Genomic DNA, 17,288 nt, shown 5'->3' on the forward strand with positions numbered 1-17,288 from the left:
TTGTATACAAGCCTACAGAATAACTTTATTATGAAAATCAATTCTGAGCTTTAACCATAGAAATTTACATCTCCCTTTATTTAATTAGTATTTAATCTCGTAAACTGTTTACCACAACAAATGTAACGCTGTAAAAATTTAAGAATCGAAGTCTGGGTGTTATGTTTCAATATTTCATTGGCATTTATTTTTTTTAAACCCCCAACCCAGTTTTTCAGCCTGTGGCTTAGTTCAGTCCAAATAAGTTTAAAATTTTACATCTTTCTCATTACGGATGAATAAGTAGGGACTCTAAATTATTTGCTTACTTCCTTATAAAAGTTTAGAACTCCATATATTCAGTAACAAATTAATTTGATGGACAAAAAATACTAATTATGACAGTGTTTGTGTTAAGAATTCTAGACTGTTGTGAAGAAATGTGTGCACAACTATGATTTTATGTGACAAATATGAATGTGAACTTTATTATATTTTCCTTGTAAACCTAGACATTGACAACGAGAAATTAAGTCACGAGAGAGAGAAATAATTAAACATTCAAAACAAAATAAAAACTTGAATTATACTAGTTTTACAGGACTGTCTTAGAAAATTAGAATATTGTGATAAAGTATTTTCTGTAATGCAATTTAAAAAAAACAAAAATGTCATACATTCTGGATTCATTACAAATCAACTGAAATATTGCAAGCCTTTTATTCTTTTAATATTGCTGATTATGGTTTACAGTTTAAGATTAAGATTCCCAGAATATTATAATTTTTTGAGATAGGACATTTGAGTTTTCTTAAACTGTAAGCCATGATCAGCAATATTAAAATAATAAAAGGCTTGCGATATTTCAGTGGATTTGTAATGAATCCAGAATGTATGACTTTTTTGTTTTTGTAATTGCATTACAGAAAATCACAATTTCAAATTTTCTGAGACAGTCCTGTAAAGTAGTTTTTTTTCCCCACTGCCCCTGTGGGCGGGGCGGGGGGACTGGACAGGTCGGGAACACAAAGTTCTGGTCAAAGCTTTAAATAAAAAGGGTGCAAGACAGTTGCCCCTCATTTTTGGCTGTCGTCAAAGTTATAACAAGACGGTTAAGCAACAGTGGCTAACATGACACTAATCCTTACGTGTATTAAAAGCGACCCACATGTTACGTGGAGTAGCTGATAAACATGAGGGGTTATTACAAAGAAGTTACATAACGTTAGATTACGTACATCAGTCTCGGACTTGTTTTCGGGCGTTCATTGGCTGCTACAACTGTCCTTCACGATGTCAACCAATAGGAGGCCGGTGTCTATCTTAGGGGCGTGGCCCAACATGTTTACGCGCCTGCGCACTTGTGTGTTGTGATTTTAACACTTATCAACATGTCTGCCTCCATGGTGCGAGCGACCGTCCGGGCGGTCAGTAAAAGGAAGATCTTACCCGCAAGAGCTGCCCTGACACTGGTACGTTCAATATTTTTGGTCCACAACTCCTCTGTGGCGCATTTAGTCGCTTTGAGACAGGTTGTCCTAGAAAGCCGCTCTCAACAGCAGGTGGTTGTGTAAGTCTGAATTATGGTTCTGCGTTAAATCGACGCAGAGCCTACGCCGTAGGTTACGCGGCGACGCACACCGTGTAACGCGGAACCATAAATCAGCCTTAAGTGTGCTAAGCAGCTAGCCGTGTCTCTTGAACAGGCAGATACGGAGAATTAAACCACTTTTAAAGCGCTGTTTTGTTATTTTTTCAAAGGCATAATCGTTTAACTCGAATAGGTTTGCTGATATAAGTGTAGGGATTACACATTGTACTAGTTTGTGGGTTTGTCCTACTGCTGGAAGATTACATGAGGCTAACTAAGCTGTTGGATAATAAATTAATGCTGCGTCTGCAGCGAAGTTGGCTTTATTAACAACAAATATTCACACAACACAATATATCAATGCTCAGTTCAAAAGCTGTAACATACAGGATAATCACTCAAGTATTAGCATACTGTCTAGAAAGTTCCCTGGGGTTTTAAACGACAGGAAACCAAGAAACATTGACGTCATTGTCCCGTTCTTGTATTTTAAAAAACGAAATCCGGAAAAACAAAACCAACAAAAACTAAAAACAACCTTCTTTTGAGTTTTTTTTCTAACCCTCTCAACATTTTATAATATTCGATTCTTAAGTTTTATCATAACTTAGCAGAAACAACTCACCAAGGACACTGAAACGTGCAACACAACTGTAAACAAACCAGGGAAAGATCTCAATGTTCTTGAACTTGATCAGAACATTTTCATTAGCTTTCACCAGCGTGGTGTAAAACTCATGCCTCATTGTCCTGTACATTTAAAAATAATTGCTTGAGGCTTTACTTACTTTCTAGGTCACTGGTGGTGTTTTTAAATGGGTTACCGATAATATAATTACAGTATATTAGTTTTTTGTATCTAATGTCCCCAATACCCTGCATTAGAGTGGGGATAGAAAATGAATTAACTGCATTATGCAGTGCATTGCTATTATTGCCTATGTTGGATTCCAAAAAATGTATTTCCAAGGTCTGTGTTATATACATATGTACAATATAATAAAGAATAGTTTAATTTTGCATTGAAACACACACAAATAATGTAAGAGAAACTATCGCTGGGTAGTTTGAGGACCAAAAGTATTTCCTGTTGATATCATGATGACTAAATTATTTCCACAATATTTATACTGACCTTGATCATGTTCCATAATCATCTTTTCTATGAATTTGTCTGAACAATGTTGGATTTCAAAAAGAAAAAAATATATCCTGAGAACTTGAAGTGTGATATCCTCTGATCTTTCGTAGACATTGTCAGATTACCTTTAGTTGTGTTTCTGTTGGGATTTTTATTATTATTTTGTTTTATTTATTTATTTTTTTTCAAATAAATGCACAATAACCCAGTAACTTAATAAAGGTAATTTGGAAGATTGGCTCCAAAAAAGTGCTTCAACAACAGTACTTTAAACCTAATAAATGCATAAAATGAACAATTAAATTAAAGTTTCATTTTTATAACAATAATTATCAAATTTAAAGTCACTCTTTATTAACTGGCTGCTTTAGAGAAGAAAATATACCAACAACAGCCTGCAGTTAGTCGAACAGTGTGATAATGTATCAGAAACTAACTGAAAAGTACGTCAGTGGTTTGTTATGGGTGGGTTTGAAATGGTGAATATCAGCTGATGAGTTTAGCTAACAGTGCTGCAGTGAGATAGTGTGTTGGCTTGAGTTGATAAAAGCTGTTTGGTAGATATGACAAAACACAGACACAACTGTAGATGTGACGTTATAAAGGCTCCTGCAATTGATTTTCCTTGACTGTCAGGGGAATTAGTAATGTTATAACGACACATTAGTTATCATAACGTTCTTTTAATGAGATGATTAGTAATGTGCCAATGTTTTACCATTAAGATTAAATGCATAGTAATTTAAAGTCTAATGCAAAACACATGTCCTGTTCAGAGAACAGTTGTAAAACAACACTAGGCTCGGACAGCATTTGGATGTTCTGTACATTTGTATTCAGCAGCACAAATAATCACAATTTAAGGGTTTAAAGGATTAGCACCTTCTGGCTAATGTAGTTCACCTCATGTTCTCAAATGCCTCCACGTGAGAGCCTACACTTTAGTAAAGTAAGTAAAGTAAAAGTCTAGGGCTTTATTCAGAAATAGGTTTGTCTAAAACATCAGAACAGCACCTTTACCAGTGCACACAGCAACACCTTTCTCTCCATTTTTCTTTTTTAAGGAATGTTCTGAGAGGTCACGGGTTTACCATAATAAATTACTTCCACATAAATCTAGCATACTGTGAGGAATAATGTTTCACTTTGTCTTTTCTTTAGACTCCAGCAGCTGTGACTAAGATCAGATTGTTGTTGCTGGACAAACCAGAATATGTGAGTATTTAATAAGACCATTATTTATTAAAACATTTTATCATCAAACAGGCTGTTGATTGTACTGTTGTAAGTTTGACATTTTCAGTGTGTTTTTTAAAAGGTAAATTTTTGGAAATGTGGATCAGTGAATGAAAAAAAAATATATATTTTTTTTCTATGGTCTGTGCAAAAAGGGCAAACAAGGTCATTTATTTGCAGAAGCCTATTTACTCTTTAGCGGATGACACTTCTGCTTTCTTGAAATAAAGGTAGAAACGCTGTATAAGGAAACTGACGTTGAGTAAACTGGCAGGAAACAACCATGACATCAGCAAATTGGTTATTGGATTGTTGTTTAAAATGTCAATCTGTTCAAGAAGACAAGCACACGTCAGCCTCCACACAGCCTTAATATTTCTGGCTGTAAAAAAATATTTAATATTATAAAAAAATAATAGAAAAACTGGTAATATCAGCAGATACATTTCAGTGTGTCTGAATCACTCTTGAAGGTGATTTTTATTCTGTTTACTTATTGTTTTGCATAAAAAGAAATTTGAAAATTATACTTTCAGGAGTGTAATTATAATTAATTTTTTTTTCTTGATGTATCCTGTTAACATACTCATATGCTACACCTGTACTTTCATTTGTCTTTCTTGTACTGTGTGTGTGTGTGTTGTAAAACATTTTTGACGTAGATGTTGACACATGTTTTCTGTGTCATCAGATTGGTTTAAAGGTTGGAGTGAGAACACGTGGCTGTAATGGACTGACTTACACACTGGACTACACAAAGGACAGAGAAAAATCAGATGAAGAAGTACTGCAGGATGGTAAGTGTGTTTCTTTATCATGAACCATTTTAGCTTTTCAAAGCTTAGCAACAACCTGAGATTTGTTCTGCAGTTAATTCTTGCCATTATGACAAATTATTTGGAGTTTTGTTGATCAGGGGAAAAATCCAGAGTAGTCTGCCTTCATGTAAAGTTGTTGCACAGACCAAAAAAAAAAAACACCATTGGGCTTGAAAATATCACTGCCAAATAATTAATGCAGAAGTGATTTTTGTTTTAATTTATTATAATTTAATAAGTTAAAGTCTAACCATATGACATATAAATCAGTTTTTTCCTTCAGTCTTCTTCATCCCTAGCTGTGTTAAAGTCTTGAGAGCAAGTAAAAGAAAAACAGAGTAAAACATAGTTCAGGCTGGTAAATAAGTTCTTGTAAATGTCTGAGTAAATTTCCTATGAAATCTTGGGCATAAAATAAAGAAAAATAATAATAACTTGATTTTTAAAGTTATGCGATAGGCCTTTTTTTTTCTTTCCTTTTTAAGTCTCACAAGATAAATTAGTACAAAGCGTTTGTGCTTCCTCTAGTCTCTGTTTTAAGATGGTCAGTTTTCTCCACTGAGGTGTCGTTGCAAATCAGGGAAAGTTCAAAGGGTTTTCACAGCCTACAAGCCTTAGGAAGGAAGACTCCTCTTTGTCTTGTTTTTCCTTCGTATTTTCCAAAAGAATTGATTGGTCAGCTGGTAGTGTTGTTGCTTGTTTTAAACTTTCATTTCAAACCTAACCTACTCTAGTACTGTTATAAAAGTAATAGATGATGAAAACCAAAGTTAACTTGTTAAAGCACGAGACATCTGCCTGTTCTCACATTCTTCTGATTGGAGAATGCTTAAATCAGACATATACTTTTTATTTTCAAGGAGTTTCACTGTATTAAAAGTTGTTGGACGTTGCAGCACTGACATGGTGGTTGAAACCTGAGTAGTTATGCTCCTACTATGACTTTTTCCCCCCCAGGTGTGCGAGTGTTTATAGAGAAGAAGGCTCAGCTGACCCTTCTGGGAACTGAGATGGACTTTGTGGAGTCAAAGCTGTCCAGTGAATTTGTCTTCAACAATCCCAACATCAAGGGCACATGTGGCTGTGGAGAAAGCTTCAACATGTGAGCGTCATGGAGCCTCCGTCCTCTTACCCTCCCTGCTCCAAAACCCCATCTCATCTATGAAGACTGAGAGACTGTTGACGAGGAAGTCGGACGTGAGGAAATCTTTGACATATAAACATCCTTGAGTTCCTGCCAATGCTCTTCCTGCAGACCACTCCCATATAAGTACTAGTATGCATTTTCATGCTTCGAGGAAGAACTCAATACAGTCTGTAGTCGAAATCATCTTATCAGAAGTAAATAGGTTCTTATTCATCTGACATTGACGCCACTTTTACTTCTCGGCTCTGTATTTAGAAAACCAGAGGACCTCTGAACCATTGTGTTTTTAATTCAAAGAATGGTTTCCGTGTTACACATAAGTGCACATTCGTTTTCCAGATATTCAGTCGAATCTCATGTTGTATTAAATGCAGGGAAACATGAAAAAGCATGGCTCGTGAATGTGCACACAAAGCTGAGTGATGGTTTGGTAAAGCTAAGAGGGTGCAGCATGATACCGGGAAGTATCCTGCTTCCATGTTTGAATCTATCCACCAAAGTCCAGAAGGAAGGCAGAACCAGCATGGCCTACTTGATAAACACACTGTCAGAGCTGTGGTTTATCATCCATGCCATGTAACCAGTGGTTGGCCAGGAAAAAAAAAAAGGGGGGGACGAGTTTGAGTGTCTTGAAACTGTTTTATCAGTTTGTAAAGTTAGAAATTATATATTTATCTCTGTGTGTAAATATACAAAAATGTAAATTCCTTGAATAACACATGCGCACAAAATAGCAAGCAACGCACAAAACATGTATTCCTACATGTACACAAGGTTTCCAGTGAGGTTTTTTTTTTTCTGCTCAATCAATGCCAGGACTTTGTGTTCGCATAGACTGTGTGCTCTTAAGATTTGTAGCCTGTGCAATATGTCGGTGTACATATGAAATAATAAATAGCTAAACTGAGTCATGAGTCTGCTACTTTGTGTTCTTTGGTGTGCCTTTGATGCTTTTGACAAGTTGTCATGGAGATTTGTCAGTTATGATCATGTGGGATACATTGCTAAATCATAATATCAATTTTTCTAGTTACTGGAATTAATACTGTATAACATTTCTGAACATATGTTTCCCCTCCAAACACACACAAAAGAAAGAGGGGGGAGAGTCAGGTAATAAAATCTAAATGATTTATTTTGTCTTATTCTAAGTTGTGACCATGTTTTAAGGCTGTAAGGTCTTGGAGTGTATTGACTGTATATTGGAAATAATATACAGTTTATGGTAGCCATAAAAATGATAGATTGGTGACCTGTGGAGGATGTACCCATGTCTTTCACCCACTGACAGCTGGGATACACACACCATGACTCCCATGAACAGCATTGAAGTGAGTATGGATGAGGAATGGTAACCATGACTAGTTGTCACAGGAGTGACGGTCTTAAAACTGCATTAGTTTACTTTGTTTTTGACCACTTAATCGGAGCGTGTAAACGCAACATATTTCCTTTTTATTATAAAATAACCATTTTGCATTATGGCAAACCAATCTTGAATCATTCTGTGAGCACAAAGACCCTTTGGGGATTTTGGTGTTTGCATTTCTTCCTCCTGCCTCCCTTTCAGACTAAGGGAGGGATCAACTCACCACCATATTAGTCGTCGAGTCACTAAACTCTGAGTCTGAATCCAGTACCGTGTCTAATCCCAGTGACCCAACTGTCAGATTTTTAAACCCATGCAGTCTTAAATTCAAATTCAAAAATACTTTGTTAATCCCTGAAAGGAAATTTGATTATTTTCTATTCAGAAATTCATTGTACAGGTTTGGGTTCTTTGATGTGTGTAACAGTTCTCTGTTCCCGTTTTACCACAGCATGAGAAATCAATATAAAGCAATGCAGTCAGTCCTAGAAACATTTTCTCCTGGCATTTTGGCGTCATTAGTTTGAGCCCCACATGGCATCAATTGATGACATTTGGGAAAGTGCATCTTGTACTAAATTAATATTGACCTTCTTTAATGCCAATTAATTAAGGCAAAAATCTTAGGACTTGTACAAGACCAAGGCAGATCACAAGTCCTTATAATAAGGGCTTGAATTGGGTTTGAGTATTAGAAGTTTGCTTGATACACCGCCACCGCCACAATTCGTAGAATAACTGTGGATTCTTTACTCATAGTGTTGCTTGATCTTGATTTAGGATCAACCAACTAACACTTCTTCAAGGAAACTGACAGACCTCCAAACAAAGCTGGTTTTAGGTCCCTCCAAGAAATCTGGAGTCCTGAGGAACCTTTACCCAGATTATAACACCAGTCGAAGTTAAAATGCCATTACTTAACTTCCCAAGACCCTGGTGTACACATGCTGATGTCACACATGTTGATGTCTACATCATGATACTTAATTTCTCTTAGAGGGCCCAAAGCAAAAAGAAAAAAAAATTGCTCCAGGTCTTAGTTAACTTGCACTGAATCCTGTTCAGATACATAAGAACTAGGAGGTCTGTTCAGTTAAAGAAAAAAACTCACATTGTTGAGTTTATCTTTAAAGAGACTTTAATCATAATTACTGCAATAATTAATTACCCTTCAGAGATTAATACAATATTTTTGAATATGAATTGAAATTGAATTATGCAACATCTTAACCTCTTAATGCCTGATGTATCATATTCGATATGTACATTCTGAGACTTCTGCACACCCCCATAATCAAAACAAAAAAGAAATTGTTATACGATAACAATTCTAAAAGATTAATACAATAGTTGAAAAAAAATTTAATTACTCAATATCTTTACATAGATACAAAAATATTAATTAGAAAATAGTTAAGGGCAAAATTTTGTGTATTTAATTTAAATAATAATAAACAGTTTGAATAAAAAAACATTTTCTGTGATTGTCATTTTCTGTAAAATGAATATTATTATTATTTTTTTTTAGAATTTAAAATTATGTGAAAAAAAAAAACAACTCAAAGACAACAAACATTGCATTTGCCCTCGAACATTTCATTCTCTAAATGCATCTCATTATGGGATTGGCAGGATTTGCCACTTGCTACTTGGCAGACGAGGCCACAAGACGTGTAATGACAGCTTTAAGAGCCGTTTGTTGGAAGCTGCAGGAGGTCAGACTGTAATGTCTCCGTGACCCGCAGCTTCCTCCTCATACTGTCTTTTCCATTTTTGTTAAATGTTAAAGTTATTATGAGTCTCCTTATTTTGCAGAGAACAAACTTTCACATGCACTACTCAACCATGTCAATATGTTGTTTCTGGACTCAAATAACTAAACTACTGTCATGCCTGAAGCATCAACATCAACATGTATTGTTGATTAATTACATAAAAATGGAGAGGATTAAGTTCTGTTACAGGCTTGACTATGCTTAATTTAATGTTGAGCTGCAATCTGAGTTGTGCCAGTGAACAGAATTGATCTTTTCATTCAAATCCAGCTGCAGACATTTCATTGGTGCTCTCAGCTCTGGTTAGTTACAGGTAATGACTGAGCTTTTGTTTGAAGCTCACCCTAACCTGCCTCCTCCCACCCCTGGTCCCTCTCCACCACTTTTGGTGGTCTGTAACAGAGCTTTCATCTCAGACCTGTGGAGAAAATCAACAGCCCATCACAGACCAAACCTCAGTTTAAAAAGCAGAGAGGAACACAGAAGAAGACAGGAGCAACACAGGTAAGAGAAGCAGGTCCACATTTAAATAATCTCAAAACAAATATATATGCTGGATTTAAATACACTGGGTAATTCTGTTCCTTATTTTACTTCAGCATGGGTCTTGTTAATGAACGCGACCGTTGCACATGTTCAGTGATTTTTTTGGCTGTGATTTGTTAAGGATGAACGCAGAATCAGCAGGCAATCGCAGCCCGAACTGCGAGTCCGTATGCAACGACTCTGCAGCTCTGGAGGATCAAGGGCCGCCGCTGCTGGTCGACGCCTGGTTGGTCCCCACTTTCTTCGCCCTCATCATGCTGGTCGGTCTGATTGGCAACTCGCTGGTCATCCATGTGGTCACCAAGCATCAGCAGATGAAGACTGTCACCAACTTCTACATAGGTAACCAGAGGTGTCAAGTTACGAAGTACAAATACTTCGTTACCTTACTTAAGTAGAAATTTTGGTTATCTATACTTCACTGGAGTAATTATTTTTCAGACGACTTTTTACTTTTACTCCTTACATTTTCATGCAATTATCTGTACTTTTTACTCCTTACATTTTAAAAACAGCCTTGTTACTCTATTTCATTTCGGTCTTTAAAAAAAACTATCCAGTTAAATTGCTCCATCCAGATAGAGTGAATTTGGTTGTGGTTGTTTCAGATGTTCTTGTCCAGTTTTGTTCTTACATCCGTTCCCTCAGATTCCTGCAACTAAACTTGGATGTACATTCCAATAAAGGTTAGGATAAATGATAACATGCCTCTGAAGTTTGACTTTTTGCACCACTACAATACTTATAGGCAACTAGTCATCATATCTCCTGCTCTCTGAAACACATGTTAATGCTCAATAGTACACATATATGGTTCTTTAATATATTGGCATTATACTAAGACGCATTCATTTTCAATGGCTTTTGTCCTTAATGGCTTTTTTCCCCCTTACATTACTTTAACTTTTATATTTTAAGTAGTTTTGAAACCAGTACTTTTATACTTTTACTTGAGTAAAAAACTTGAGTTGATACTTCTACAGGAGTATTTTTAAACTCTAGTATCTATACTTCTACCTGAGTAATGAATGTGAATACTTTTGACACCTGTGTAGGTAACATTTCTGAAGTGCAGCTGGTTCAACCGCTTTAAGATGTCCTGTCTCTTTCTTTGCATGTGTTTGTCCTTCAACTGAGTTTTTTTTTTTTTTATGGAAGTTTGGATCGGTTTGAAGGTTAAACAATTTTTTGTATTATGAGTCACAATTACCAACACATTAAATTATTCCATTTACCTACTTTCAGCAGGATAATTATCTGATATCCCATTCCCAATGTTGCTGATGCACAAAAAATCTGCAAATCCCATAAGAACGTCATGGCAGGGACGGTAATAGAGATGTTTGAACATGAAACCACAACAGGCATAAGTGTTAACAAATGTTGGTTCAGCTGGATTCACCCCATGTTAAGGATTCTTGAGTTTCATTTGTTTGTTTGTTTTTCTTTTTCAGTAAACCTGGCCACAACTGACATCCTGTTTCTAGTCTGCTGCGTTCCCTTCACTGCTACGCTGTACCCACTACCCAGCTGGATCTTTGGAGAGTTCATGTGTCGCCTGGTGAACTATCTTCAACAAGTAAGACACGCACACATTCATATGAAAAAAAAAAAATGTAATTTGCTTATTTATTTGTCATACAAATGCAAAAAAAATCATCAAGGTTTAACCACGGTAGACAAAATAATGGGACGGCAGTCAAAATACCACCAGTCTTGAATCAATGTATCCTGTCCCGATATCCTCCGGTGGGAGGCAGAGTACACCCTGTACAAGTCACAAGGTCATCACTGAGCTGCACAAAGAGAGAGAGAAAAAAATCATTCATAATCAGTCAGTTTAGAATCTCCAGACAGCTTAAGACGATTGTCTTTTGAACTGTGGAACAAAACAAACTGAGCGTTCTGAGAAAACCAGGACAAAGAACTAACTGGGTTCATTGAACAAAGATCTGAGGAACATACGATGACTGTGAACGTTGGACTTTTAACTGACAAGAACTTGATGTACGAGAACAGATGTGTAGGCCAACATGCATAAGGTGTTGAAATCAGCCTAAATAGGTCAATTAAACTGGCCAAAGTAAAGAAAATATCTGTTATAAAGCTATATTGTATTTATAAACCAAAATGCACAAGAATTACAATCATGACAAACAAGAATGTTAATTGTACAGTGGAAGTGTAACGCACTTGTCTATGTATTTTAGGTGACTGCACAGGCAACGTGTATCACTCTGTCTGCTATGAGTGTGGACCGGTGCTACGTGACGGTTTATCCTCTGCAGTCGCTGCGGCACCGGACCCCCCGCATGGCTCTGGCCGTGTCTGTGTCTATCTGGATAGGTGTCACACTAATACACCACACACAGCTTGTTGTGCTTCTTGTTTATGTTTCTGTCCTTCCTTCAATCCTAATCAGACTGATTCATTACAGTAAAGTTATGATGGCACGGTGGAACAAACATTAACCAGTAACCATTAAAACATCACCTTTAAAGCCACTCTATGTAGTAATACTGCTTTTGACCACATATAGATCAGCTGCTTTGACAAAAGAGCCACTAACAATACTATCCTAATGAGTAGGGATGGCCCAGTGTGTCTTAGGGCCAGTCCCAATCCCCCCCTACCCCTACTTTTCACCACTACCCCTAAATTTTGCGCGTTCCTGTGAGAGTAGTGGTGTCCCAATTCCTCTTTGCATGTAGGGGTAGTGGCCATAACGAGGGCTAGGGAGTATGAATCTAGCCCTTCAGAGCTAGGGATTTCAGATGCTGACTCGCCGACAGAGGGCCAGAGAAAATTTCCCAGAATGCTTTACGTCATCATTTGCAGACTGAATAAAAAAAAAAAACATGGCGGACATTTCTCATTTTTTAGTGAATAAAATCAATATTTTGAGTTAGTTTCTGCATTAAAATGCGTTTTGATTACATTTCTAGCGAGAAATATATATTTTACTTTCATAATATTCACTCAGTGAATGTACATAATCACTCGCTTGCTCGTTGTTGCGAAGTTTTTTCAGATCTCGCCAGAATAAAGGCTGATTTATGGTTCTGCGTTACACCAATGCAGAGCCTATGGCGCGCGTCGCCGCGTACCCTACACCGTAGGCTCTGCGTCGGTTTAACGCGGAACCATAATTCAGGCTTAATGTGAAGCTGCAACGTTTTTCAACCTGATCTCACAAAAGTCCGTGAAATGCCCAGGACTGCTTACATACCCAAACCTAAACCACGCAGTGACGTAGCAAGTGGTGTCCCAATCCCTAAGGAAGATTACCAAGCCCTACCCCTTGTGGCTTCATTTTGAGGGTGAAGTGGTAGTGGGTGAGGACTAGTGGTAGTGAGTACGGTGAACATTGGGATTGGCCCTTAATAACACGTTGTGCCACTAAAAGTGCGTTTGGATGTGTCTTGCATCAGGAACTGACACATAAACATTTTTGTGAAATGCTGCACCATTTGGTCAGAGGAAGTGTTGCTATACAGTGTCTTTAAGATTTTTTTTAAAACACCAAATCCCAGAAGTAAAAGCATAGCTATGTACCAAAAAACCCCAAAGAACCCTATTTGTATGAATAAAAAGTAGTGAATGAATAACATGCTGTGGGTTTTCCATCCCTCCGTCCTCTCCAGGCTCTTTGCTTCTGTCCATCCCTGTGGCCGTGTACCAGCGTCTGGAGGAAGGATACTGGTTTGGCCCTCAGACGTACTGCAGTGAGGTCTTCCCCACCGTCCACCTCCAGAGAGCCTTCATCATTTACAGCTTCGTGGCTGTGTACCTCCTGCCCCTGTTTACCATCGTAGCCTGCTACACCTTCATGCTCAAGCGCATGGGCCGGCCCACTGTGAATCCCATCGACAGCAGCTACCAAGTAATCCCAAGTGTTCCTAAATTTCATACCGAGTACCGAATATGTCTCTGATGGGTTCATAGGTTTGACGGAGTCTTCTTTTGTCCAGCTACAGGTTCAGGAAGAGCGAGCTGCAGCGGTGCGAGCGCGAGTCTCCCGCATGGTGAAGGTGATGGTGGCTCTGTTCCTCATCTGCTGGGGGCCCATCCAGGTCTGCATCCTGCTGCAGGCTTTCGGTCTCCGCAGTTACATCCTCTATAAGGTGACCTACTCCGTACTATTCATTCATTAGCAGATATTACAACCAACAATGAGCAAATTGACAAACAAGGTGAAAGGAGTTGAAGTCGTTGACCTCTGTTTTCCATCTATTATCATATTTCCTCCAAAAAAAAAGACATTGAAAACTTATAATTTAATTGTGGCTGCTACATGCATAATTTTCTTTGTTGTTTTTAAACTGTCTTGCGAGTAACTAACACAGAATCTAATTTGTAAACGGTAAGTCTCCGTAACTTTCAAAAGTATGCAAAGGAAACATATCATGAATTTAAACAAATATCAAATTCTCCTTTTATTTTGATTTTAGCAAAAAAAAACAACCAACAATTTAAAAAACAGAAAAGGGGACAGATTTAGCGTGGCATTGCCTCAAGTATTTCAATAATACCGTATATGTGTTTGGAAACTGAGAAATCATTTTCTGTTTTGAATTTGAAATGTTTTAATGTTAATTCTTAGTAAAGGACTTCAGATAAACAATACATTGCCTGTTCTTTATAAACTGACTGATGTTTTTGTTGTGAATTGCTCAGGACTGCCGGCAGTTCAGTTTAGCGCACCTCTTTTACTACACACCCTGCTACAACACTGTAATTTGTTCAGAATGTGGTTTGACTTTTGTTACTTTTGGTTGACTTTGTGTTGCTGATATAAGCAAAGTCTTCTAAATAAATAAATGATGTGATCCAACAACAAGCTTGCTGGCCCCTCTGCTCTTTAGATGGATAATTTCATAAAGATTTTCAAAATGTTACTTATTTCTCCACAGAATGTTGCTTACCTCAGTCTATCTTAATGGAATTAAGATCCAGAGAAGGCAGCAGTGTTTCTGAGCTGCTTCCCTGAAGTATTTTGCAGAGTGAACCACTGCCAGTCTCTTGCTAGTATTCCAACTTGTTTTAAACATATTGATGAAATCTTAATAAAAATAAATACAATTTTTTTAAAGACAATTTATTTTTCTGGGAAACAATTATATAATTTTTTCGGTCAATCATTGCACATGTGTGGTATTTTAGACTACCGTATGTTAACAGCCTTTGAAGTCAGTTCACTTAACATTGCAGTTCAGCTTGACTTTAACATTACTAAATGAAGGCTCTAATATTTGTTAACTTACAAAAAAAAATCTAAACACTCTCTTGTGTTATCATTATGATTTAATATGCACACAACTTTAAAAATGGCAATTAAAAAAACAATGTATTTAACTAATCTTGGACCAAAAATGTTTTATATATTATACATTATACAATGTGCTATTGCAACTCTTTGGTGAAAGAAACCGATGCTCACGACTCACAAACTCTGAGATGTTTCACTGCCTGTCACTGAAATAGGTTTTATTTTTGCATCCACAGCTGAAGATTTGGGGTCACTGCATGTCCTACTCCAACTCCTCCGTCAACCCGCTCATTTACGCCTTCATGGGCAGTAACTTCAGGAAGGCCTTCAGACACGCCTTCCCTGCTATTTCTCTGTGGAGCAAGAGGGGCAGGGTCAGGGTGGGAAATATGGATGCTGGAGAAGCGGGAGAGATGGAGCACCACACATCCAGGGGAGAGGCAGAGATGCACTTTCTTTCATCTGCCTCCTAAAGGCCACGCAGACGGTCAGACACTGCACTCATTCTTTATTTATTCTGTGTTCAGGAGAGCAAAGCAGTCTGCCCATGTGTGTGTATGGAACACACACACACACACACACACACACACACACACACACACACACACACACACACACACACACACACACACACACACACACACACACACACACACACAATAAAACCCATGGTGCAGTGGTGACCTGCACGTGATTCATCCTGGTGGACTGATTATGGAAAGTGAGCGGCAGTCCAGAATGTGGACATTTCAGGATGCACACATGCAAACACACACAGACAGACAGAGTCTGTCATGTGATCATTTAAAAAGGAGGACTCATTTACCTCTCATGACCTTCACGAGCTTCTTTAATGCAATTGTCGTCACGTTTTTCTGGTTTGGGCGGACTGATGGAGTTTGAGGTTCACGGTTTATCTGGTTTCACTGACCACTGGTGAAAACCGTACGACTCAAACACTTGGTTTTACTTGGTTTGTTTTGTGAATGTTTCCAAAGGTGAATTCACCTTTATCTTCTCTTTTTACCCTGTGATTGTCATTTTCCGGTGTTCCCATTTCCTTTCATAACTGCTGTGTTAAACTTTAGACTGTGAAAGGAGCATCATTTTTCACAGCATGGTTTCAGATATTAACAACTGTCCCCACGTGATTAAAACTATAAGGTCAGCTTGTACTGTTCCTTATCTTTTCTCTCATGTTTGGATATTTATTTGTTCTGCATGTTGCGGGAAAACATGTACACTGTCATTTAAAGATACATTTTCACAGAATCTGTGCTGATCAGCAAAGATTATGAAATGTCCAGATTCCTGCAGCACTCATTTATTGGTGATTGCTCTCATGTGACAGTGTGAAACTGTAGCCAAAGGTCCTTGCTGCTGTATATTATCTAAACTGCTTGAAATTTTTTTTAGCAGATAATGAAACACCACTGAGCAAACTTGTGAAGGTGATATACAGTATTGGAGTTTTCCCCAGCTGTACATCCCCTGCAGGCCTTCATCCCATCCGTTCAGAGGATGTACTTGGCTTTAAGTTTATTTGAATACACAGGCCGCTCTACATGTTTTAATGATACTAGTGAACGGATATGACTGTGATATACAACCTTACAACCCTTTATGCCCGACCTGATCTCAGGCTTATCTTCTTATATGGGATTTGTCTCCTGTACCGGGGGCTCCAGGGTATAACGAGTTTAAGATGAGACATCTTGAGGTATGCTCTCAGTTTAAGTGGCATACCAATAAATAATCTCTCATGGGACCAAGGATTAGATGACAAGATCCAAATAACCATTTTATCTAAACATTATAACTTCACGTAATGTGTCAGTCTGCACCATCCATCTATCCATCCATTTTCATCCTCTTGATCTGGGTTGCAGGGGCAGCAATCTAAGCAGAAGAAACTCATTTTTGCCGCTTATATCCGCAATCTGGTCAGTTCATGACCATAGGTGAGATTGATCGGTAAATCCACCTTCAAAAAACGTCAACATTGTAAGCAAGAAAAATGTGTTATATTTTATGTGTTATATTTTATGTGTATATATATATATATATATATATATATATATATATATATATATATATATATATATATATATATATATATATATATATATATATATATATATATTACTTTGTACATACTTAGAATGATTTAACAAATGAAATTGTTTAAAGTTTGGATAACCCAGTGGATTTTAGTTTTTTTTTCACCAGGATTTATGTGACTCTGTAGTGGTAATGCACTTTTACAGATACAACTACACTAACCTCTCTGTAAAACAAAAAATGAAACAAAAATATTAAAAAAGAGAAGATGTAAAGAGGATAGACTCAAAAAGAAATATACATTAAAGGTTTTACCGTGTCTTTCACAGTTGCTGAACCTAATCATCATAGAAAAT

General features: G+C 37.4%; 2 protein-coding genes across 2 annotated transcripts; both read left to right on the top strand.

Moving 5' to 3' along the window:
* The first annotated feature begins 1,359 nt into the window (after positions 1 to 1,359).
* isca1 (iron-sulfur cluster assembly 1) lies at positions 1,360 to 6,820 on the top strand. Its single transcript, XM_061730087.1, has 4 exons — positions 1,360 to 1,451; positions 3,873 to 3,926; positions 4,639 to 4,744; positions 5,723 to 6,820. Exons 1-4 carry the CDS (start codon positions 1,371 to 1,373, stop codon positions 5,869 to 5,871), a joined length of 390 nt encoding a protein of 129 aa, XP_061586071.1. The 5' UTR covers positions 1,360 to 1,370; the 3' UTR covers positions 5,872 to 6,820.
* A 2,665-nt stretch (positions 6,821 to 9,485) lies between these two features.
* kiss1rb (KISS1 receptor b) lies at positions 9,486 to 15,344 on the top strand. The gene is made up of 7 exons (XM_061730088.1): positions 9,486 to 9,560; positions 9,724 to 9,944; positions 11,057 to 11,181; positions 11,813 to 11,948; positions 13,247 to 13,485; positions 13,574 to 13,726; positions 15,108 to 15,344. Exons 2-7 carry the CDS (start codon positions 9,725 to 9,727, stop codon positions 15,342 to 15,344), a joined length of 1,110 nt encoding a protein of 369 aa, XP_061586072.1. The 5' UTR covers positions 9,486 to 9,560; position 9,724.
* Positions 15,345 to 17,288: the final 1,944 nt, after the last annotated feature.

The sequence above is a fragment of the Cololabis saira genome, chromosome 9 (assembly GCF_033807715.1).
Source record: "Cololabis saira isolate AMF1-May2022 chromosome 9, fColSai1.1, whole genome shotgun sequence".
In the NCBI taxonomy this organism is placed as follows: domain Eukaryota; kingdom Metazoa; phylum Chordata; class Actinopteri; order Beloniformes; family Belonidae; genus Cololabis; species Cololabis saira.